This window comes from Anabrus simplex, chromosome 14 (assembly GCF_040414725.1).
Source record: "Anabrus simplex isolate iqAnaSimp1 chromosome 14, ASM4041472v1, whole genome shotgun sequence".
Taxonomy (NCBI): Eukaryota; Metazoa; Arthropoda; class Insecta; order Orthoptera; family Tettigoniidae; genus Anabrus; species Anabrus simplex.
The window spans coordinates 44,526,507-44,551,002 of NC_090278.1; the positions used below are offsets into that span (position 1 = coordinate 44,526,507).

At 38.2% G+C, this 24,496-nt stretch overlaps 1 protein-coding gene across 2 annotated transcripts in view; it reads right to left on the bottom strand.

The window, feature by feature from the left end:
• The window catches only part of LOC136885426 (zinc finger protein 501), a 47,079-nt gene that overhangs the window by 17,981 nt on the left and 4,602 nt on the right, over nucleotides 1-24,496 (bottom strand). For both annotated transcript variants that reach the window (XR_010861530.2, XM_067157953.2), the window contains exon 2: nucleotides 13,166-13,261. Coding sequence is in view for 1 of the 2 variants with exons in the window: in XM_067157953.2 (XP_067014054.2) it covers nucleotides 13,166-13,246 (81 nt within the window). In the remaining variant the exon portion in view is untranslated. The remainder of the gene's footprint in view (nucleotides 1-13,165; nucleotides 13,262-24,496) is intronic.

Below are 24,496 nucleotides of genomic sequence, written 5' to 3' on the forward strand. Positions count from 1 at the left end.
AGTTTTTTTCTAATGCCTATGTAGTAGTTTGATTTCATTGTGTGTTTCAGCTTAACCAAGTAAGTGTTGATTCTGGAACCTTAAACTTAATGACCTAAAGTTATTGGCATACATTCAATCAAAATTATATGCATGGCTAATTCCTGTGTTGATTTTATCGGCAGGTAAACTATACCTGCAGTTCATAAGTTATTCAATTCAGAATCCTTAATAACTGCTAAAACTAAAACTATTTTTCTGTTAATATCATTCCTGGTAAAATATAGAAGCCATGTAATTATTCTAATTCTTGGTTAAAGTTTCTTCAAGGTCTACTGACGTTTATTTATAAATGAGGTTAGATATATTCTTCAAGCTTGTCACTTCATAGTGGTATCCTAAATAGTGATCCATTTGATACTGACCCAACCTTTTATTTATTTTCACCTGAATACTTGAATCTTAAAAGCCAAGAATTTGTATTCTTTTGATCTTACCTTTACTGATGTTATCAAACAGTTGTAATTTTGGAGTTCCGGATGTTGTCCTCTAACCTATTTGGGAGTAATCAGTTTCCTTCAAGAGATATTTTAAATAATTAAACAATTAGTTGTCTGAATTTAGTATATATAAGTAAACATTTGAGGTACCTGATTTTAAAGTTATTATTTTAATTATCAGCCAATTTTAACACACCGGTACTAATTTCCTCATTTAACTTCATATATGTTATCTGTTATTTATGAATAAATTTATTAAATTTATTTTACTTTAATTGGTGTTGCTCATTTCACGAGACTTTGGCAAGAGACCTGAAACTTTGTTTTATTACCAATTCCTGGCCATTTGATTTTAACTGTTATCGGGGTGAGTTGTGCCGTTTACACATGTACTTATTATCACTGGTAAGTATAGTATAGTTTTGTGACACATAGTGCTGATACTGCAAATCAGTACTTGGCACTCTATCCTTTCATGATGAAAACAGTTAAGTGGCCAAAAAACTTTTCTTTTATTTACTGTACTGCTCACTTTTTAATGCATTTTGGCACTTTCAAAACTCAAATCCTAAAAAAAAAAAAAACAATAACATTCCTGAATTTCATGCAGACAGCAGTTAGGAACTTCCTCCAGGAAATAATGGACCCGATATACAAGTGCAGTCACCTCTCTCCGATATCTTGAAAGAATTTTACTTATCTCAGCACCCTCTACTTCATCAGCTCCAAGACCACGTCCTGCAATTTTGCTGCCAGAAAGGGCACCATCTAATGATCCAACATTTAAGTTAGATGGAAAGAGGAAAGAGAAAATTCTCTTAAAGTATGCACCATCAAATAAAATACAGTTCCCTTCAAGAAGGTACAAAGTGTGCTTCATTTATAAATTATGAGTGAAACACGCTATTCGGTGTTTCCATTTACAAAGTAAAGTGTGACATTAGCTACGAAACTCCCCAGGGATACTAGAGGACATCTTTACCATATCTGCAAAATTTTGTTTCCATATCTTCTTTAGTTTAGAACTTATTATGAATATAATTAGTTGTTTTTGCCGTGCCACTAATAGCTGGAATAGCTGGGTCAGCCATTAAAACTGCTTAGATGGTGGGTGTGAATGTGTAAAATACACAGGCACATGTATTCACTCTATTGAGAACATCACGACCTCAGATGGGAAGATTAAGATTGGACTGTACAATGCGCTTGTCTCTGCTATCGTGGTTATTATTGGGGAGGAAAGTTTTCAAATGTACACATTTCATGTCCTTCAGTCCGATCTAGCAGCTCATCATGCTCCAACATGATGGCCTATTGTACATTATCACTAACAATGGCCTTAATTGAAGTATAGCCTAACCTCAAGAGAAAATGGAAGAAACATCTTCAGGATAGCCAACAATGAGATTCGAAACCATAACGTATATGACATAGTTGAGAGCAATGTTCCACTGTTGTCCACTTAATCCTCCTAAAAACAACTCTCTTAAATACAAAATAAAACCCTCTCAGATGATAAATATTATTACTAAAGACTTCTTTCACCCATAATAATATTTACAGAGCCATCAACATCCCTATCTCGAATAATGATTTAAAAAGAGAACTATTTACACTACAGCTATTAACAACAGTTTAGCAGAAATTAATGTTGATGAGATCATCAACGAAGTCAAAAACCTGTCACCACACTGAGCAATGAAACTGTCTCACTTCCACTTACAACAAAAAGATATTACATAAGATTGCAAACATTTACAAGAAAACAAACACTTAACATTGCTTTCATGACAAGTAAGACTAATCATAAACTTTATACAATACACATAGTGTTAACAACAATAATAAATACTTACAATCAGGCATCTACAATTTCAAATGTACCCAACATGATGCAAGTAACACTGGGCAAACCGGAAGAAATTTTATACCCCATTACAAAGAACACATCAATGCTGGTACACATAAATGACTCTCAGCAATGGATTAACACACGACTAAATTCAATCCGCATTTTCTTCTTTAAACAGAGACTTAGAAATTATTCAGGTAGCCAACAAATGGCCACTTTTAAATATAATGGAAAATATTCATATTTGCTTCAATAAAAGAAAAATCCAAACTGCAATCCTAACAAGATTTTGAAAAAACTAACACTTTGTGTGATGAGGCAATATGATATAGATGTTGATTCCCATAGGGAATCTGAAATATTTGTCCTGAATGAGCAAATTTATAATACCAATATAAATGGTCCGTTATTGGACATTATAAATTTTCCAGCTAGCTCATTCTTGGTTGCCAGCGTTTCGCCCTCGTGTGCTAGGGTGGGCTCATCAGTTGGTACCTAGCACACCTACCAATACGCTGGCTAGTGCATACCGTGGAGGCCACTGCGTAGGCTAACTGGAGCCACCGGCAGTGCCAATGCACTAAGAGACTTTGTCTCATCACTAAAAATTGATGCCTGCTTGGCCATCAGATGATATAGATGTTGATTCCCATAGGGAATCTGAAATATTTGTCCTGAATGAGCAAATTTATAATACCAATATAAATGGTCCGTTATTGGACATTATAAATTTTCCAGCTAGCTCATTCTTGGTTGCCAGCGTTTCGCCCTCGTGTGCTAGGGTGGGCTCATCAGTTGGTACCTAGCACACCTACCAATACGCTGGCTAGTGCATACCGTGGAGGCCACTGCGTAGGCTAACTGGAGCCACCGGCAGTGCCAATGCACTAAGAGACTTTGTCTCATCACTAAAAATTGATGCCTGCTTGGCCATCAGATGATATAGATGTTGATTCCCATAGGGAATCTGAAATATTTGTCCTGAATGAGCAAATTTATAATACCAATATAAATGGTCCGTTATTGGACATTATAAATTTTCCAGCTAGCTCATTCTTGGTTGCCAGCGTTTCGCCCTCGTGTGCTAGGGTGGGCTCATCAGTTGGTACCTAGCACACCTACCAATACGCTGGCTAGTGCATACCGTGGAGGCCACTGCGTAGGCTAACTGGAGCCACCGGCAGTGCCAATGCACTAAGAGACTTTGTCTCATCACTAAAAATTGATGCCTGCTTGGCCATCAGATGATATAGATGTTGATTCCCATAGGGAATCTGAAATATTTGTCCTGAATGAGCAAATTTATAATACCAATATAAATGGTCCGTTATTGGACATTATAAATTTTCCAGCTAGCTCATTCTTGGTTGCCAGCGTTTCGCCCTCGTGTGCTAGGGTGGGCTCATCAGTTGGTACCTAGCACACCTACCAATACGCTGGCTAGTGCATACCGTGGAGGCCACTGCGTAGGCTAACTGGAGCCACCGGCAGTGCCAATGCACTAAGAGACTTTGTCTCATCACTAAAAATTGATGCCTGCTTGGCCATCAGATGATATAGATGTTGATTCCCATAGGGAATCTGAAATATTTGTCCTGAATGAGCAAATTTATAATACCAATATACGGTATGCACTAGCCAGCGTATTGGTAGGTGTGCTAGGTACCAACTGATGAGCCCACCCTAGCACACGAGGGCGAAACGCTGGCAACCAAGAATGAGCTAGCTGGAAAATTTATAATGTCCAATAATATAAATTTGCTCATTCAGGACAAATATTTCAGATTCCCTATGGGAATCAACATCTATATCATCTGATGGCCAAGCAGGCATCAATTTTTAGTGATGAGACAAAGTCTCTTAGTGCATTGGCACTGCCGGTGGCTCCAGTTAGCCTACGCAGTGGCCTCCACGGTATGCACTAGCCAGCGTATTGGTAGGTGTGCTAGGTACCAACTGATGAGCCCACCCTAGCACACGAGGGCGAAACGCTGGCAACCAAGAATGAGCTAGCTGGAAAATTTATAATGTCCAATAACGGACCATTTATATTGGTATTATAAATTTGCTCATTCAGGACAAATATTTCAGATTCCCTATGGGAATCAACATCTATATCATCTGATGGCCAAGCAGGCATCAATTTTTAGTGATGAGACAAAGTCTCTTAGTGCATTGGCACTGCCGGTGGCTCCAGTTAGCCTACGCAGTGGCCTCCATGGTATGCACTAGCCAGCGTATTGGTAGGTGTGCTAGGTACCAACTGATGAGCCCACCCTAGCACACGAGGGCGAAACGCTGGCAACCAAGAATGAGCTAGCTGGAAAATTTATAATGTCCAATAACGGACCATTTATATTGGTATTATAAATTTGCTCATTCAGGACAAATATTTCAGATTCCCTATGGGAATCAACATCTATATCATCTGATGGCCAAGCAGGCATCAATTTTTAGTGATGAGACAAAGTCTCTTAGTGCATTGGCACTGCCGGTGGCTCCAGTTAGCCTACGCAGTGGCCTCCACGGTATGCACTAGCCAGCGTATTGGTAGGTGTGCTAGGTACCAACTGATGAGCCCACCCTAGCACACGAGGGCGAAACGCTGGCAACCAAGAATGAGCTAGCTGGAAAATTTATAATGTCCAATAACGGACCATTTATATTGGTATTATAAATTTGCTCATTCAGGACAAATATTTCAGATTCCCTATGGGAATCAACATCTATATCATCTGATGGCCAAGCAGGCATCAATTTTTAGTGATGAGACAAAGTCTCTTAGTGCATTGGCACTGCCGGTGGCTCCAGTTAGCCTACGCAGTGGCCTCCACGGTATGCACTAGCCAGCGTATTGGTAGGTGTGCTAGGTACCAACTGATGAGCCCACCCTAGCACACGAGGGCGAAACGCTGGCAACCAAGAATGAGCTAGCTGGAAAATTTATAATGTCCAATAACGGACCATTTATATTGGTATTATAAATTTGCTCATTCAGGACAAATATTTCAGATTCCCTATGGGAATCAACATCTATATCATCTGATGGCCAAGCAGGCATCAATTTTTAGTGATGAGACAAAGTCTCTTAGTGCATTGGCACTGCCGGTGGCTCCAGTTAGCCTACGCAGTGGCCTCCACGGTATGCACTAGCCAGCGTATTGGTAGGTGTGCTAGGTACCAACTGATGAGCCCACCCTAGCACACGAGGGCGAAACGCTGGCAACCAAGAATGAGCTAGCTGGAAAATTTATAATGTCCAATAACGGACCATTTATATTGGTATGATGAGGCAATAGAAATCAACTTTCAATTAAAAACAAATAAGTCTTCATCACCACACTGTTAACACATGTCATCACAGCCTTATTTTATGGAAACTCATTCAGTCCTCAGCAACAACCACTACGAGGCTGGAAGAGAAATAGTAACATGTATTGAAAAGGATTTTAATAATTCACGTCCTTTTCCTAATTAGCCATTTCATTCTTTATCATGTCTCCATTCCTTTTCTTGTCAGGCTGTTCTCACTATTTGGACAATATTACATTATGCTACATACTGACAACAATACAACCAAGAACTACATCCACCATAGCAAGGAGGAACATTCTGGCCTTAACTTTTGCATTTCCATGGATCAGACATACATACATACATAGATAATCATTATAGACCGTTATGCTTTTCAACGTTCAGTCTACAAGCCTCTGTGAATTTAACAAGTCACCACAATGCTCTATTTACAACTTGTGCTGTAGCCTCATTTAGTTCTGTACCTCTTATCTTTAAATCATTAGAAACTGAGTCTAACCATCGTCCTTTTGGTCTCCGCCTACTTCTCTTATCCTCCATATTTTTTAGGTAACCTATCCTCCTCCATTTGCCTCATATGATCCCACCACCGAAGCTGGATTATGTGTACAGCTTCATTCATCAAGTTCATTCGTAACTTAGCCTTTCACTCATCATTCCGAGTACTCTCCCCCCATTGTTCCCACCTGTTTGTACCAGCAATCATTCTCGCTACTTTCACATCTGTTACTTCTAACTTATGAATAAGATATCCCGAGACCACCCAACTTTCGCTCCCATAAAGCAAAGTTGGTCTGAAAACAGACCGATGTAAAGATAGTTTCATCTGGTAGCTGACTTCCTTCTTACAGAATACTACTGATCGCAACTGCAAACTCACTGCATTAGCTTTACTGCACCTTGATTCAATCTCACTTACTATATTACCATCCTGAGAGAATACACAACCTAAATACTTATAATTATCTACCTGTTCCAGGTTTGTATCACCAATCTGACATTCAATTCTACTGAATTTCTTACATACTGACATCAATTTACTCTTCCAAAGGCTAATTTTCATACCATACACAATGCACCTATTTTCTAGTTGCAAGATAATAGTCTGCAGGCTTTTAGCACAACCTGCCATAAGACCAAGTCGTCAAAATAGGCCACACTGCTTACTACATTTCCACCTAACTGAATCCCTCCCTGCCACTTTATACCTTTCAGCAGATGACCTATGTAAACTATGAAAAACAAAGGTGAAAGATTACAGCCTTGTCTAACCCCTGTAAGTACCCTGAACCAAGAAATCATTTTACCATCAATTCCCACTGCAGCCCAATTGACAACATAAATGCCTTTGATAGATTTTAATAATCAACCCTTGATCTCAAAGTCCCCCAGTATGGTGAACATCTTTTCCCTCGGTACCCAGTCATATGTTTTCTCTACATATATGAAACCTAAACACAACTGTCTATTCCTCTCGTAGCATTTTCCACTTGCCTGGCACATACTGAAAATCTGATCCTGACAGATCCTCTGTGGTCTGAAACCAAACTGGCTTCCATCCAATTTCCTCTCAATCACTGATCGCACCCTCCCTTCCAAGATGCCAGTGAATACTCTGCCTGGTAAACTAATCAATGAGATACCTCAATAGTTGTTACAATCCTTTCTCTTCCCTTGCTTATAGATAGGTGCAATTACTGCTTTTGTCCAATCTGAAGGTAACTCCATGCTTATCTTATTATTCTGTGAAGCAATTTTATCCCTGCCTTCCCGTTATACTTCACCATTTCAGGTCTAATTTCATCTATTCCTGCTGCTTTATGACAATGGAATTTATTTACCATCCTTTCCACTTCCTCAAGTGTAATTTTACCAACATCATTTTCCTACTCCCCATGAGCTCCGTTGTTCGCGACACCACCCTGAAGATTTCCTTTTACGTTGACAAGATGTTCATAATATTCCCTTCACCTGTCCAGGGATTCCCTGGGATCTATTATGAGTTCACCTGAATTACCCAAAACATGGTTCATTTCCTTTTTCTCTCCTTTCCTAAGATTCTTTACTACTGCCCAGAAAGGTTTCCCCTGCTGCTTGACCTAGCCTTTCCAGGTTATTACAAAAATATTCCCATGATTTTGTTTTGGATTCAACAACTATTTGTTTCACTCCGTTTCTTTCGTCTCTGTACAATTCGCTGTCTGCATCAGCTCTCGTTTGGAGTCATTTCTGATAATCCTTTTTTTATATTTACAGGCTGCTCTCACTTCATCATTCCACCAAGATGCTTTCTTTTTCCCATCTTTACACACAGTTGTTCCTAGACATTCCCTTGCTGTTTCTACTACAGCATCCCAGTAAGCCACCCATTCTCTTTCTGTATCCTGAACCTGCTTACTGTCTACTGTTTGGGACATCTCACTACTTATATCCATGTACTTCTATCCAATTTCCTCATCCTGGATGTTTTCTACCGTTATTCATTTGCAGACAGATTTCACTTTCTCTATCCTAGGCCTAGAGATACTTTGTTCACTACAGATCAGTTAGTGGTCTGTTTCATCAAGAAATCCCCCAAAAAACCTGTATATTGCTAAGAGATTACTTGAATTTGAAGTCAATTAAGATATAGTCCATTATGGATCTGGTACCCCTAGCCTTCCATGTGTAGTAGTGAATAGCCTTATGCTTGAAGAATGTATTCTTAACTGCTAAACTAATACTAGCACAAAATTCCAGCAGATGCTTGCCATTCCCATTAGCTTCCATATCTTCTCCACATTTACCAATCACCCTTTCATATCCTTTAGATCTATTTCCAACTGCCGTATTCAAATAGCCCATCAGTACTCTCCTATCCTTGCTGTTGACCCTGTCTATGATGTCACTCAATGCTTCATAAGGCTTGTCAATTTCATCCTCATCTGCACCATTACAAGGTGAATACACTGAGACAAATCTCATCCTAATTCCTCCAACTGCAAAATCTACCCACATCATTCGCTTGTTTATGTGCCTAACATAAACTATGTTGTGTGCAGTAGTATTCCTGATGAATAGCCCAACCCCAGACTTTGCCCTTCCCTTTATAACACCCATCAAGTACACTTTATAATCTCCTATCTCTTCCTCGTTATCTCCCATTACCCGAATATCACTTACTCCTAGCACATCCAGATGCATCGTCCTTTCTGACTCGGCAAGCTCTACTTTCTTTCCTCCATAAGCCCCATTAATAATGAAGGCCCCCCATCAAATTCCATTTAGTTTGCCAAGTTGTTTCCTAGGAGACACTTGCCTGGCAAATGGGAGTGTGACTACGTTACTCCCATAGGTCCGAGGCTTGCTTAAAATGTTCTAAGCTTGGTGAATTCAATGAAGCATGATTCTACCCTACTTACACATAGTCCAAATAAAGATCTCTCCTCTAAATGCTGCCATACTTAGACACAGTCCAAGTGAGGATCTCCCAACCGGTGGATTGTATAGGCCTAGCTGCCTGAGCACAAGGAAGCCCATGACTCAGAATATGTGCGAGATGCCCACTCTCTTTCCGTAGCGACTGGTATCCCGACTCTCAGGACCACTTACTAGGCCACTTAGCTGTTGCCCATGGTTCACGAACTAGGACGTGACTACAGTAAACCACAGCATGAACCATATATATTTTAAAATGTCTTTGTATCTAGCATATTTCAATTTATATTCTACATGATTTTCACTGTTAGCTGAGGATAATCCCACAGGGACCAAAATATCTTCTAACATTAAATAAAATATTGATTATAACTGAACAGCTTGACAATCATATTGAATAGATGAACTTGCATAAGAAAATTACTTTTGAAAGTTTATGCCAAAAATCTGGAGTATTGCCCTCTACAGGACGACACTTGCTGTAGCATATAACATGCTAATTCCACCTTTTTAGGTATTGGTCTATTGGATTTACAGATTCTACAAGAACAAGTAGAACTAACAGGCAAGGACAAAGAACAAACGTACTCAGAAACTCTCACCAGAAGGTTTCTGAGAGTTGAGAGAAGAGTTCAGTCAGCCTGCAGGGCTACACACACTGTCGAGTGCGGTCAGGGAACATTATGGTGTGTTTATTATATATTTTGAATTTCTTTAACTTGAAATTGTTATCAAGTTGCAGTTTGGCATGTAATTGCATTTATCAACATATCTCAAGGATGTATTTCATCAGAAGAGCAAGCCAGCTCTTAGTAGTATGCAAGACTGGTGCCGTGCGCTAAAAAACCATCTGTGTTCCTTCTGAGCTACACTGAGCTGCCATGTGGGTGCGTACAAGGCACTACAGAGTCGTCATCTGCGGTATCGATCAAGGGCGACAATGGTTTGATGCTCATTTGTTTTTAACTGGTTTTGCCCTGTTCAAGACTAGTTGTGACTGGTTGCAGATAGAAGTTTAACACAATTAGAACATGAAATAGGGGAGAAATTATGAAAATTCTTGATCCAGGATGAAGGCGACAGTTCCTACTTGGTTGGAGTTTGCCTGATGATATTCTTATGTATACGTTGGATGATTGTAAGTAATTCCTCATATTCTTTGGGTCAATAGCATTTTTACTACTGAGATATCTCCAACATACCAAGGATACTTAGTTCGGACTGAATTATTGAAATCAGATTTAAACTGGGAAAGTGTTCTTATTTATTGTTAAACAAGATATAATTTTTTAAGATGACTCAGTAGCCATTAATTTGGCGATAATTGGAGGTGATTATTGTTCTTGGGGCTCTAAGTTGTTAAGTACAGTGCAATATCCTATTTGAAAACTATTCTTGTAACAATATGTTAAGTTGTAAATTAATTTGGTAAGTTAGAGTTGTTTCGATGATGGCTATCTAGTAAGTGTTTGGGAGCCATCTTTCTTTTGCCGTGCCATGTGATCTGTTTCTATGGTGACAGTTGTAAACAAATGGCGGCGTGTCGTTGTTGACTAGAAACAGTTGCATTATGGAGAATTATCTATTTATGTCAACTAATTTTGGTTGTGACATTTTATTACTGGTACTAGAAGTCTCGGAGAAAAAGGTCTCAACTTACTACAAATTATTTTGATTGGTACTCCAGTTAATCCCATTATTAATTATTTTCCTTAAAATAATGTCAGAATAATTTTTATTCTAAAATATATTGATATTACTAATTTACATTGTTCATTGTGATTTTAATTGTGATAATAACTCCTCTTAATTTTTATAATTATCTTAGAGTAAGTTTCAAAAAATTATTGATATGACCTTTGGGTTGTTGATCCGCCTCGCCCAGTTTGTTTGTTATTCACGCTTCCACGTTGGGACCTATGAGGTAAGTAGTTTAGTTTCTATGTGTTTGCTGTGAACGTCTTGTGTTGTCCAACTACTACCAATTGGGAATCACTCGGAGATACCAGGTAGAGTTGTGTCAACATGACTGGACTGGAGCAACTAGGAGAATTATTTCAAAACACATGACATGTAAAATGTTCATGACAAACAATGTTGATGTTCCATGTGCATCACCTCCAAAGGAAGAAATGAGCAACACAGCTGTGTCTGAGATTTCAAGAGTAGCCTCTACATCTCCCTCTGGACAAACGGTATGGTCACATGTGCTGTACAACACCACTGTACAATTCATCTTCAGAGAAGCATTCCTTACGGTGGCAAGCAAATTTACTGGATCAAGAGGTAACGTGTCTGTACTCTGACAGTTTCCTAGGAATACATAATCTGGAATGAAATAATCTCTTCCTTACCCACCAAGAAGATAAAATGGATAGTGGGATTCATTAAAATAGACTTGAGATGTAGAGTCCTCAGTGTGTTACACAATATTAGTCAACTGTGAAGCTGACTTACACTGCAGTCAACTTAGAAGGAAACAAACCACTCATTCTGGCAACCTTTCCACAAGGAATTCCAAGCAGCACAGCAGATACTGACCTTTCTGAATGCTCTAAGTAATTGAAGAAACTACCTACGTCATCAATTTAGGATGAAATACTTGGCAAAGAGATGTAAAATGATACAGGTGCTAATTGGTGCTGATGATATCTAGCTGGCCTCCTGGGGTTATACTTGAAGAAATCCTGGAAGTGATGGTGTTGCTAGAGTGGCGGAACTGAAGGCAAATGTTTGGGAAAAGATATGGCCATTCAAATTGCTCTATCATTTGGAGATGTCTCAGACTTCTGAAAAAGTCAAATTGGGACTATCAAGCAGGAAAGCATCATTGCCAGGTGAAGTGAGCACAAGACTGGGGTGGGGTGTAGAATAAGGCCGAACCTATGAGCTTCTGTATTTAACTCAAAAAGTATTATTTCTCTTGGTTTTGTCTGTTGTAATTAAAATTAATTGCCAGAAAAGTAACAAAGTACCTCATGGCATGAAGGAACTGCTTAAGTTAGTTGACAATGTGCGTAGCCCTGCAGGTTGAGCCTGTAGGTATATTAATAATAATAAAATTATAAGGTGGGAAGATTACTGTGGCCCTAGAAGGCCATGAAGTGGACAAAAGGAATCATTCATATGTTCCTTAAAATGATGCTACATTGAAAAATAAACATTATAGTGACTGTAGACTTATGCAATGTGTTTTGTGAAGTAAACGAAAATCATAAGAAAAATCACCTATTTATTGTTTCTTTAACAGAAAGAATATATAACATGGATAAGTCCACCACCTCCAAATTAAATAAGAAAGTCATTTAACAATAAGCATAAAAACTTAACTCCATGGATGGTTTGAGAAAAAGAAAAGGCTATGAGCGAGGCATATGATTCCATCTTTGAACCAAGATCAGGGTTCAAAGAATGAAAAACCAGTAATTATTTCATGTCATTTCTATTAGTAATGGAAAGGAAAAGTGAAGTGCAAATCAAGTCATGAGATAGGAACACACAAGTCATTGGGGGTAATGCAAGGAAAAGACAAAAGGACAATCTCTGCATCTTCAAACAGATATGTTCTTCTCAGCTCTTCTCCGTTCTTCTCTGTTCTCAGTTATTCTCAGCTCTTCTCTGTTCTTCTCACTCCTTGATGAGATGGTTTCTTCTTCCCAGCTTCATCACTCATTTCTGATATGGGAAGTGTAGAATAAGTGATAAATGTAAGACAAAGTAAGAAAAAGAAATTGACAAGGAAAATATAGATGATAACTTGACAATCAAGCTCTTGCAATGTTCATCTGTCGTGTTTAACCTTTCGTGTGTTAGTTTTGATATTCCTGTCTTTCTGTATATGACTGATAATTATTATTAGTATTGTATTCTGAATATAGGGTACTGCATTCCCTCGATTTCATTCCTTAGAGACACCCTTAAATTGTATCCTTTCTGTGGCTTCAAGATTCACTTATGCGAACAATCCAATATCTGATCTACAGTTGGTCCCCAGTTAGTTTGGAAACAATGTTCCACTGTATTTGAACCAAAGCAAAGGAAGGCAGATTAAGTTTGCAAATCAACTAGCCCCAATAGTAGGAAACATTAAGAAACCACATACCTGTGCTACGTCTCCAGGTGTCAGCTTCACATCTGACATCACTGCATTAGACTCTGATTTACATTGTATGGTTACCAACATATTATCCTCCACACCCTGTAAAAAGCAAGTCTTCAGTGAGAAATACATTTAAGATTCGAAATAAAACTTACATCACTTACAGCACTAGTATATTTGTTTATGTTTTCTGTACCAGACTATCCTGGTGTGTGATGTTTATCATTACATGAAGATAAACAAATGTAGTGGCAATTTTGTATCAATGTTGGAAAGTTTGTGAGAGTGTAAATGTCATCCATTTGGTTAACATTTCATTTTCTCACACTCCTTGATACTTAATAATTTTTAAGTACTACAAATATTTAAATTACACTTCAATCTGTAACTTAAAAGAAAATACAAAAAATGCAAATGTAAATCACAGTACTAAAGAACATACTCTCAGTGACAGATAGTCCCATTATATCAATTTTTTAACAAGAATGGCACTCTGACATGAACACAGGAAATTTTGATCACAAGCAAATTGTTAAATTTAAAGGTATCATAGACTAAAATAATTTATTATTAGTTACTAAATGCGATGCCTTGTCGATAAAACCATAATCCCCTGTCTTCAGCTTCAAGTTTCATCTCTCCATCAGTCCAGCTACTGACATAACAAGCACTCTTTGTTCAAGGTCCAGTAGGACACAACCAACAGTTATCACCAGTCCAGCTACTGACATAACAAGCACTCTTTGTTCAGGGTCCAGTAGGACACAACCAACAGTTATCACAAAACATGTACTAGCTGATAATGGCCGTTAAAGAGCCGAAACCGGTACTAGCTTAATCTATTAAAATAAATTGTGTATTGAATGGTGGAAAAACACATTTCTTATCTATACTTTGAGTCTGTCAATACGGAAAATGAAATTTATAAATAATAATATACTACTACACTACAATACTAATTAGTCGTACTCTACCTTTATCCTACAACACCGTAACAGGATAAAAACTGCTGTTAAGCATTGAATACTGAAAGGAATACACAAGAATTACACAATTCTAAACTGCAGTTAAGCCTAATAACAGAATTCTAGTAAGAGAGTTTCTATGGGCACCTCTACTAGACCAAACAAAAATTTTACAATAAGCACGTTAATTTCTAATAAGGTATCACTCGTACACTACGTTCAGAGGTATCCTAATTATTCAAGTTTTAAAACTTCCATACTGAACTGAGAATAAAATAGGAACAAAATAATGGGTCAGCTATTCAATACAAAACAATGCCGTAATATTAATTACAACATTTAATTATTACTTGTCACCGATTTAAACACTTATTTCGCGTCATTTTCAGCCAAAGAAAAACTTTAAAAATAGACATTGAGGTATTTCAAATAACATACAAAGCATTGCACAGTACACATGAAGTAATAAACATCTTGTGAATGATTAAGAGTTATCTGAAATCACTTCTTAAAACACTAGTTTAAAATTGACAAAAATAACACCATTCTTTAAATCACTGCTTAGTCCTGATAGTAACTTGACGTTCTAGGATCACATTCGCGTCGCCGAAGTTCAATGCACAAAAAGAGTTTGTGTCAAATTTCGAAGAACAAGAACATCTCTTCTACAGTCGAAACATATGAAAAATGAATATAAGATAAAATGGCCGTAATGAAAGGTTAGGTGCCTTGAAATTTAAAATAAATAAGGCCTAGTATAATACTGAGTGAAAATAACCTTAAATAAATTTCACCAAGTTATGAATTACCAATTGTAAGGAACTTAAGTCCAATTTCAAAGTTCATTTTCAAAATATTGAATATATTCCAGTTTAAAAATATTTATTATGTTCCTCCTCAAAAACACAACGTAACACTTTTAAGCCTAAACGAAACTTAAGAGTTTCTAGGTTCTACTTTACGTAAAGTGTGAGATGACACATGTCCATTTTCGAAGATAAAAAAAATGTCTTCTCTAATTGAAAACTCCCATTTGACAAAACTTTAGCTGAAGTAGGCCTGGATGAAACCTTCTTCTACGAGTTTTAATTTCACAGAAGCTTGCAAGAGTTAGGCGAAAAGGACACAATATTTTGCCCCAGGGTACTAGGAGATATTCTTAGTTCAAATGGGACCTAAAGCAAAATAGAAGAAACAAAAAGAGGAAATTAGAAAAGTGGAAAAAAGAAGGAACCCCGCTTAGAAGTTTAAGTGAATATGAGACTCACCTCTGGCGGCGTGTATAGAAGACACCGAGACCAGTATGTGCTGTATGTTGTGGTAGAAGGCGGAGGGGAAGGAGGAGAATCAGGGGAGGTGATAGGAGGGAATGGGAGTAGGAACGGGGGAGGAGGGGAAGGAAGGGCAAGGGAATTTAGGTGGGGTAATGCGGTAAATGAGCATGGCGTGAAAATGTATTGTGTATGTTATGAAAAACGAATTTGTTATTGGAAATTTTTCTAAAACAAAAAATGCAATCAGAAAATCAAATAATATCTTTGGACTTACACAAATATCATTGAATTTAAACGTGAATTGAAATACTGTTCTAGGTGAATGCAACAACTCTCAGTGATGTCCAGCGATGGACCTTTGTCGAGAACTTGTAGTACTGTAAGATCTTGTTCGATATCAGTAAAATTATGTTGAAAATCTCTCATGTGCTCGCCTATTGCTGAAAACATATTATATCTGACAGCGTTGACGTGTTCTGCATATCTGATCCTGAAATTTCGTCCTGTTTGTCCCTGATACAAGTCTTGACAGCAGAATCTATGTACTACGGGATTGTGAAAAACGTTATTCTTGTTTACTGAGGTAGAGTTGTGAAGAATATCGGTTCTTCTGTTACTAGTTCTGTAAGTAGCAGTTTTGTGAGCTTGAGGATGAGAAGATTCACACCTTACGGTATTGGCCGTTTGAGTTAGTTTTCTGTAAATGTTTTATGTGAATGAGGAGAGCGATCTAGTGATTGCTGAATCCAAAAAAGTTAACACGATTATTAGTCCCTGATTCTAAAGTGAATTTGATATCTTGGTCTAAACTGTTAAGATTGTCAATAGTAGACTGTGCATTTGTGGAACATTCATCAATGATTACTGTTGGAATGTTGAAGTTTTCTCATAAAAAATAAAATGTCATGTATCATATCTTGTACATATTTTAGGAATATAACATTGAGGTTATGTGTTGGTAATTCATATTAATTTAGTCAAGTGGTTTATCTTCGTTTGTTGTATTCTTTGGACGTGTGTGTGTGTGTGTGTGTGTGTGAAAGTCAGTTGTAGTCAACAGCTCGTAATAAATGGATGTGTCATGAAGCTGGTGTTTCAATGGTATAAGTTGTTGTCCTAAACACGGTGTAAGCGAGCAGAAATGAATACATTTCAACAATTACAAAGGTATCGTCCACATACCTGGCCCACAGTTGAATATTATTAAACTTTAGATTGTTTTCCATAGCTGTGTTTTCCAAGAAATCGAGATAAATCTCGGCCAGAATCCCCGAGGCCGGAGATTCCATTGCTGGACCATTCTGCTAACATTACCGAACTTGAAGTAACTGTTATTGATTAGCTTGCGGAGTTGGTTATTGGCGAGTAAATTTTTCTTGATAGTAGGGAACAGAGAATTGGTATTTATGCTAGGGTACATGTTGAAGAAATGTTTAGTGTGAAAAGTTTGAAGATTAAAATTGTCTAATCTTTTAATTAGTTCCGTCGTAATTTACTCTTCCATTACTACTTCTATTTCAGTTAAAGAATCAGTAATAACATGCAAGGGCTCACCAACGTTGCTCGTATTAATTAAGGAGAGGTTGCACACTCTGCGACCAGACCAGGTGGTTTGACACCACGAATCGTGAGTTCATAGACCAATTAAATTGTGAACTCAGTTCAATACGGAACATTATGAAATTCTTATCTTAAAATTCATAGACCAATTTGGCCTTCCACAATTGGTGGGGAAACAGCACAGGGCGTGCCATGATTAATGCATATGAAACAAATAATCAAAGGATCAAACAAGATATATAGTAAGTGCTTCTTTTCAAGGAAAATTTGACACTTAGTGACCACTTTCGGTTTTCTAACGCCTCAACAATCCGATACGATACAGTGAACAGGTTTAAACAGGAAAGATGCAACTAGCCTTTGGGTAGCTATGAGCAGATGGTACCAACAACAACAACCACGCTCTGCTACCCCTAACTATACTAGCCTGGTACCGCCAGTGAGCCTGCACAAGTATACATGTGGAAGCAACAAAAATCACCCTCAAAAGCACAACATAGGACATTATACACAAGAACTTACCTTAAGCAGGTAGGGGTGCGCAAGTAGCTCGTGGATAAAAATAAAACCTGTCACGGTATAGAATTGTTAAGATTTAACCAAAGGAAAACAACACACCTTTAATAAAATAAAATAAATGTAATTAAGAAAACAAATGAAATGGAAGTTAACAAGGTAAAATAATCATCTTCGTTTGGAAAAAGATCTACTTAAAGCTAGTGTTCAATGCTGAACATGACTGGCCGATCAAGTTAAGTGAAATTACTGCATTTCTACAAGAAAAAATTAATTCTTTTTGATCTCAGTAACATTTTTCTTACTTAATTTCAATACCCTTTTAAAGTAATCGAATTTCTTCTTCCTTAAATTAGGTATACTTATTCCAGTCAGGTTATCCCCCTTTGGGTGGGGGCGGTAGAATAACACCCACGGTATTCCCTGCCTGTCGTAAGAGGCGACTAAAAGGGGCCTCAGGGGCTCTGAACTTTGGAGCGTGGGCTGGCAACCATGGGGCCCTCAGCTGAGTCCTGGCATTGCTTCCACTTACTTGTGCCAGGCTCCTCACTTTCATCTATCCTATCCGACCTCCCTTGGTCAGCTCTTGTTCTTTTCAGACCCCGACGGTATTACGTATGGAGGCCTAGCGAGTCTTTCATGCCCTTCTTGCCCCTTGTCTTCCTTTGGCCGATACCTTCATTTTTCGAAGTGTCGGACCCCTTCCATTTTTTCTCTCTGATTAGTGTTACGTAGAGGACGGTTGCCTAGTTGTACTTCCTCTTAAAACAATAATCACCACCACCATCAGTCAGGTTATAATTTCAAATGAGGTGTATCCCTTCTTTGAAATAGTTACACATTTTTAGGTTAAGTTTCACCCAAGGAGTTGCCACAAGAAAATATTTAATCATGATCACAAGATTGAAAATAATAAGGTTGTAAAACCAACGCAAGGGGCAAAGAAAATCAACACAGAAAAGGGAAGGAAATTCACCCAAAATCATTACAGGGTAAAATAAACATGTAATTCTCTTTTTCAGGAGAATCAATTACTCCCAATTCTCAATCAACAATCATCAGCAGTCATCACAAGCATAATCATCTCCATGGAAACGAATATACACAAAATTAAAGGGAACGGCCAATCCCAAGGCCATAACACAACAATAGTGGATTACATGGAAGGAACAAAAGAGAATCAGGACAACCCAAAACCCAAAAATATCAAGATAAATTAAAAATTAAAGAGAAACAGAAGGTATATATTAAGAATGGGACAAAGCCCAAATTCTAAAACCCTTGCAGAAACACTTAAGAGGGCAAGACACCTCACCAATAATAATAATAATAATAATAATAATGATAATAATAATAAAATCTTATTGTTTCAAATATATAGTTTTAAAACCCAATAAAAATTTCTAACAGAGGACAAGAAGTTTGCGAAAACTTGACGTAATTTTAAAGCGTCACACCGAACACAAATAGTTCTTTGGAACTCAAAATCACATGCAGTGAAGAAAATTGAGGATTAATAAAAGACTTGATGAATCAAAGGTATTTATGGTGACAATAGGAATTCAGTGAGAATTGATGGTACTTAAAGGGGTTAGACAAGGCTGTAATATTTCACCTTTGTTGTTCGTAGTTTACATGGATCATCTGCTGAAAGATATAAAGTGGTAGGGAGGGATTTAGTTAGGTGGAAATGTAGTAAGCAGTCTGGCCTATGCTGATGACTTGGTCTTAATGGCAAATTGTGCCGAAAGCCTGCAGTCTAATAAATTGGAACTTGAAAATAGGTGCAATGAGTATGGTATGAATTTTAGCCTCTCGAAGACTAAATTGATGTCAGTAGGTAAGAAATTCAACAGAATTGAATGTCAGTTTCGTGATACAAAGCTAGAACAGGTCGATAATTTCAAGTATTTCAGTTGTGTGTTCCCCTAGGATGGTAATATAGTAAGTGAGATTGAATCAAGGCGTCGTAAAGCTAATGCATTGAGCTCGCAGCTGCAATCAACAGTATTCTGTAAGAAGGAAGTCAGCTCCCAGCCGAAACTATCTTTACATCGGTCTGTTTTCAGACCAACTTTGCTTTACGGGAGCGAAAGCTGGGTGGACTCAGGATATCTTATTCATAAGTTAGAAGTAACAGACATGAAAGTAGCAAGAATGATCGCTGGTACAAACAGATGGGAACAATGGCAGGATGGTACTCGGAATGAGGAGATAAAGGCTAATTTAGGAATGAACTCGATCGATGACCCTGTACGCACAAACCAGCTTAGGTGGTGAGGTCATGTGAGGCAAATGGAGGAGGATAGGAGAATAGGGGACTCCGTTATGGAGGGTACGAAAAGTAGAGGTAGACCAAGACGACAGTGGTTAGACTCGGTTTCTAACGATTTAAAGATAAGAGGTATAGAACTAAATGAGGCCACAACACTAGTTGCAAATCGAGGGTTGTGGCGACGTTTAGTAAATTCACAGAGGCTTGCAGACTGAACGCTGAAAGGCATACCAGTCTATAATGCTAGTGTACGTATGAAACAGTTTTTTTAGTACCTTGTAGAAACGTGCTAACATGCCTCACCTCATGTCCTTACTTACAACTAAGGGTTGTTAGTAGGCACTCAAATCATCTTAAACTAGGAAATGAGGATATTTTTAAAGAATAAAAACAGCCAGGATCCATGATACTAGCCGTCCATGCTTGCTGAACACTGCCGCAGGGAGCAGCACCAAACACACATGAAGTTTTCAAAGGAGTAGGAGCTTAGCGCTCAGACATAGAGAATGTTAATATTAAACATGTGGCATCAAATCATATAGAAAATAACGCATTTGCCATAAACCCAGTGAAACACATTTCCATGGCGGGAATGCAGGTATAAAATGTTTAAGAAGAGGGCTCCAAACACGTTAGCTTGGTAACACTGATAAAACCGAATATTAAGAAACAAGTCTGCAAATGCTCATGAAATTTAACTTCAACATTTAATTCTGGATTCTCAGTGAAAGGCACAGATGGAGGCCGTAAAGCAGGTCGAAGCTTTTTGTTGCAGTTTTCACATTCTCCTACTGATGTAAATTATGCGGCATTACGATTCAATCTCCCTTTGGCTTCTTCTCTCCTTTGGTACTTCTTTAGTTGTAAACTCTCAGCTCCCAAACAATCTGTGTCAATTTCTTGGTTTCAGATAGTTTTTCCCACTTTTCTTTCACTTATGTCTTCATCCTTAATTCATCAACATATTTAGTATTGAAACAGACTTTCAACGTATTAGGTCGTGTTACGTACATGTAGTACGTGTTGAAGAGTTGTTAAGTACAGAACAAAAATGGCCAGCCGGAAACCAGTGGGATCCGAACCCACAACCTCCCGATTTCGCGTCGGTTGCTCTACCAATTGAGCTATTGTGGCCTATGCCATCTTTGTTCTGTTTGAAAGGATCTCAGCTACAGGTCTGGCACTGCTGCTAGCACACTGTAGAGTGCGTTTAAGACGCCCGTTGTGGGGCAAGTCAATAAATATTGAATTTTCACGACCGCATTGTAATCGAAACAGACTTTCAACGTATTAGGTCGTGTTACGTACATGTAGTACCATTGCTGGAGTGATTCAACTACGACGTGCCGACCCGTGTTTGAGTAAACGAGGAGGAAAGCTGTCCCTAAATGACTGGTTGGAGAAAGGCCCCGAACCGTTTCTGGGCAGAATCTCTAACGATCCACTTATGTTACAGTGGAATATCGACTATCTCTCCTTTCCTTCCCGTCACCTGAGTGTGGAAAAAAAATGGAAATTAGCTTCCGATCATCTGATAAAATCAAAGAACAAGGTGGCTCGGAGATATAACAAGGGGAGAAAACCGGTCCCTTTTGGTGTTGGTGACCTAGTTTTAATCAAGAAATTTCCCGTCAGTTCCGCCTCGGACCATATCAGCCGGAAACTATGTCAGAAATGGTCCGAGCCAAAAAGAATCGTCAAATACCTGGGACCTGTAACGGTCCAGCTGGAAGACACCGCTACGCAGGAGCTCTCCAAAGTCCATGTATCCTTGTTAAAACCATATTACCCAAGGAGACCGTAACATACATTTTACTTCATTTTTACTGAATTATCATATTGTTTTCTGCATCTACCATGCAAACATGGATTGTATCTTAGCGAGAAAACGGTATACTCAGACTTTTTTCTGTTTCAGGAACAGAAAACTGTTATCTTCTTTATGAAATTGAATAGATAACACAGATTAATAACGACAAAAGGAAAGCCAGGAGTCGAATCGTAATATATGGAGAAAATGAAGTATGATCGTACTTGACATGCGCATGTTTATACGCTTTACTGGACTGCGACACACTTCAGGTCTTAAAAGACTCTGCTCTTCATTGTTTCCCTGTGTTGACATTAGTGACAGGACACTTACGTCTACACGTGTTTCTGATGGAAAACGTACATTCTCATATATGTACCTACCTTTGTATTATACTCATGGACCTGTATTTTATGGTACGTTTACTTTTCTGATGTCTTCACGTTCCTAGCGAACTCTAGTATCTATCAACTATTACTCTTTCCCATCATGTGTCGTTACCACTATGTAATCCTTCTCTATTCCGACAGATGGCGTCTTATACGATAGGATAGGACAAAGCATTTCTTTCTGCCCCTTCTTGTGGGATTACCTTTCTGATGGATTTTTTTTTGAGATCTTTTCGACTTGAGAAGATGGAGGGATTAGATTTTCAAGTCGCCTTTATGGCTTATAAAAGATATTTTAAGAAATTCAAGATGTCTTCGGACACATCTCAAAATTTTGAGTATGCTGTTTGCTTATATTATCGAGGTATTTATTTTTCTTTAATCTTCTTTTAGTTGGGTTAGAAAGGCTTCCCTCATTACGTGTTTTTCTGATTTATTCGTGTGTTAACCTTGATTTTCTTTTACTGATCCACTATGTTTATTTTGAGAATAGAAGGTAACACGGATTCATGCGTGTGTATGAGATTGTTTGCTGTGTGCTTCCGAGACCTTTTACCCATGTCGCTTCATTAACATTCCGCTTGAGCTCATGTCCTATTATTTTATCGCGTGTTCTGTATAATTCATATCCATTTCATTGATCTGGTATGAATTCAAGCTAACTACGCGATTTGCCTGTTTCTGTGCGTTTTGGTGTCTCTTTTGATGGACTACTTTCTGTTTCATTCTATCTGAGCTCGAGAGCGGTTGTTTATTTATTATGTACTGTACGTCGACACTCTTATATGTTCCTTTATTTGCGACAACCTAATCTCTTGGTCTCTGTGTGAGCGTGGGTGGTTCCGACTTTTGATTCGTGCTACCTTTTGTGCTTAATTTACCTGTTTATTGATCGTTTCATATCGCCGTCATTGGCTTTCCTTACTTATTTTCTTGTTTAATATGTTTTATTCCTTGAGGGTTGCCTTTCCATATTTTCTTGTGTTGTTGCGTGAAACTATGGTAACCGCCCCTTTTCCTTTTTCTCTCTGGTTGAATTTTAAGAGCTCGGTGCACCCTTCCCTCTTCTCCTTTTATGCTCTTTTTACTTAATGTTATTGTATTCTCGGGGGATGTGATTATTATTGTTGAGAGTCTTGATGCCTTGACGGTAGAATCGAATGAGAGTACGTTATTATGTGAGGCTATTACTCTCTAATCTTATGATTGTCTTGATCTGACGTGCTATAAAGGAATGTTTTGTACCGTCTAAACTCATATGCTTCAGCTAATTGGTATAGATGCCATATCTTTATGCTAAACTTTTCTTCACGTCCTTTACGAAGGTAAGCGTTTGCGAAGGTATCATTGTGTCTGGTGTATTTTAATCACGGGCCACATATTATTAATATTACCCATTTGATTTTCGGCCCCCGTTTTACTTATGCTATTTTCTTTTGATTTTCTTTTCATGTAAGTTCTTACCCTTGTCACTGTTATGTTTTATTTTATTTTCGTCTCTTATATGTTTCTTTTACCTATAAGAGGCCCGAGTACAGTTCCTGGCAGTTTTCTTTTCGCTAGTTTTGACCAAATCCACTGCACTGGGTCTTCAGTTCAGTTGTTAGGCCAATGGTCTAAGATGCGGCAAGGCCATGAAGCGCTGATCGGTTTGTCACCAGCCAAGGCATATGCAGATGAATAACGAAAGAGTGTTTCAGTAGCTCAGAACAGTTGGTAACAGTCCATCGGAAGTAAGTAAGCCACGAGTAACAAAAGAGTATCATATTGTGGCCAGCAAAGGAGCACCTAGCGAGTAATCTGCAGAGCGCATACTTGAATTTCACCCACGAAAAGTAGTTTAAGTTGATGTGAGATTTGTAGACATTAAAATCTAAAATCATTTCTAATTTTGATAAATCAAATGACAGCCTATTGGAGCCAGTATAACAAGCAGGGGTTAGAATCCCTCTCCTCTGGGAAAATCAACAAGAGATGTGTTCACTTTAAAACTGTTGACCTTTTTCTTGTTCTGTATTTTATAGTGAATATCAACATAATTCTCTTGTGCAAGCGCGCACCACTCATGCACCAGCACCTAAGTAATGTGACTAAAAGCCGGCTACTGCGTTGTGGCCATGATTGTTAAAGTGCGGTGGTTAGCCGGCGGTGTTCGTATGGAGCAATGCTGCTGATGAGCAGATTTCATGGTGTTATTCAATAGGAGTAGGCTTTCCCTGTCTCATCATCAGACATGCAGGTCACCTCAACGATTCCTCGGACACTTAAAGCATTCAAATCTATACGCTAAGTAAATAATACATAAATGTTTTAGAATAATGTGTTGATAAGTATGTAATGCCCTTAATTTCATATGAATGCTGTTGAAATAGTTTATTTTTCCCCTTCTTAAAAATTAAACATGAAAAATACACCTTTATGGCCATGAACAATTTCTATAGTCATCGTTATCATCATCATTTTACACTTCCAGTTTCGCAAGTACTGTTGGCAAGCCTCTTCCAATCTGTATTATTACATTCTGTTGTAAATGACTACCTCCAGT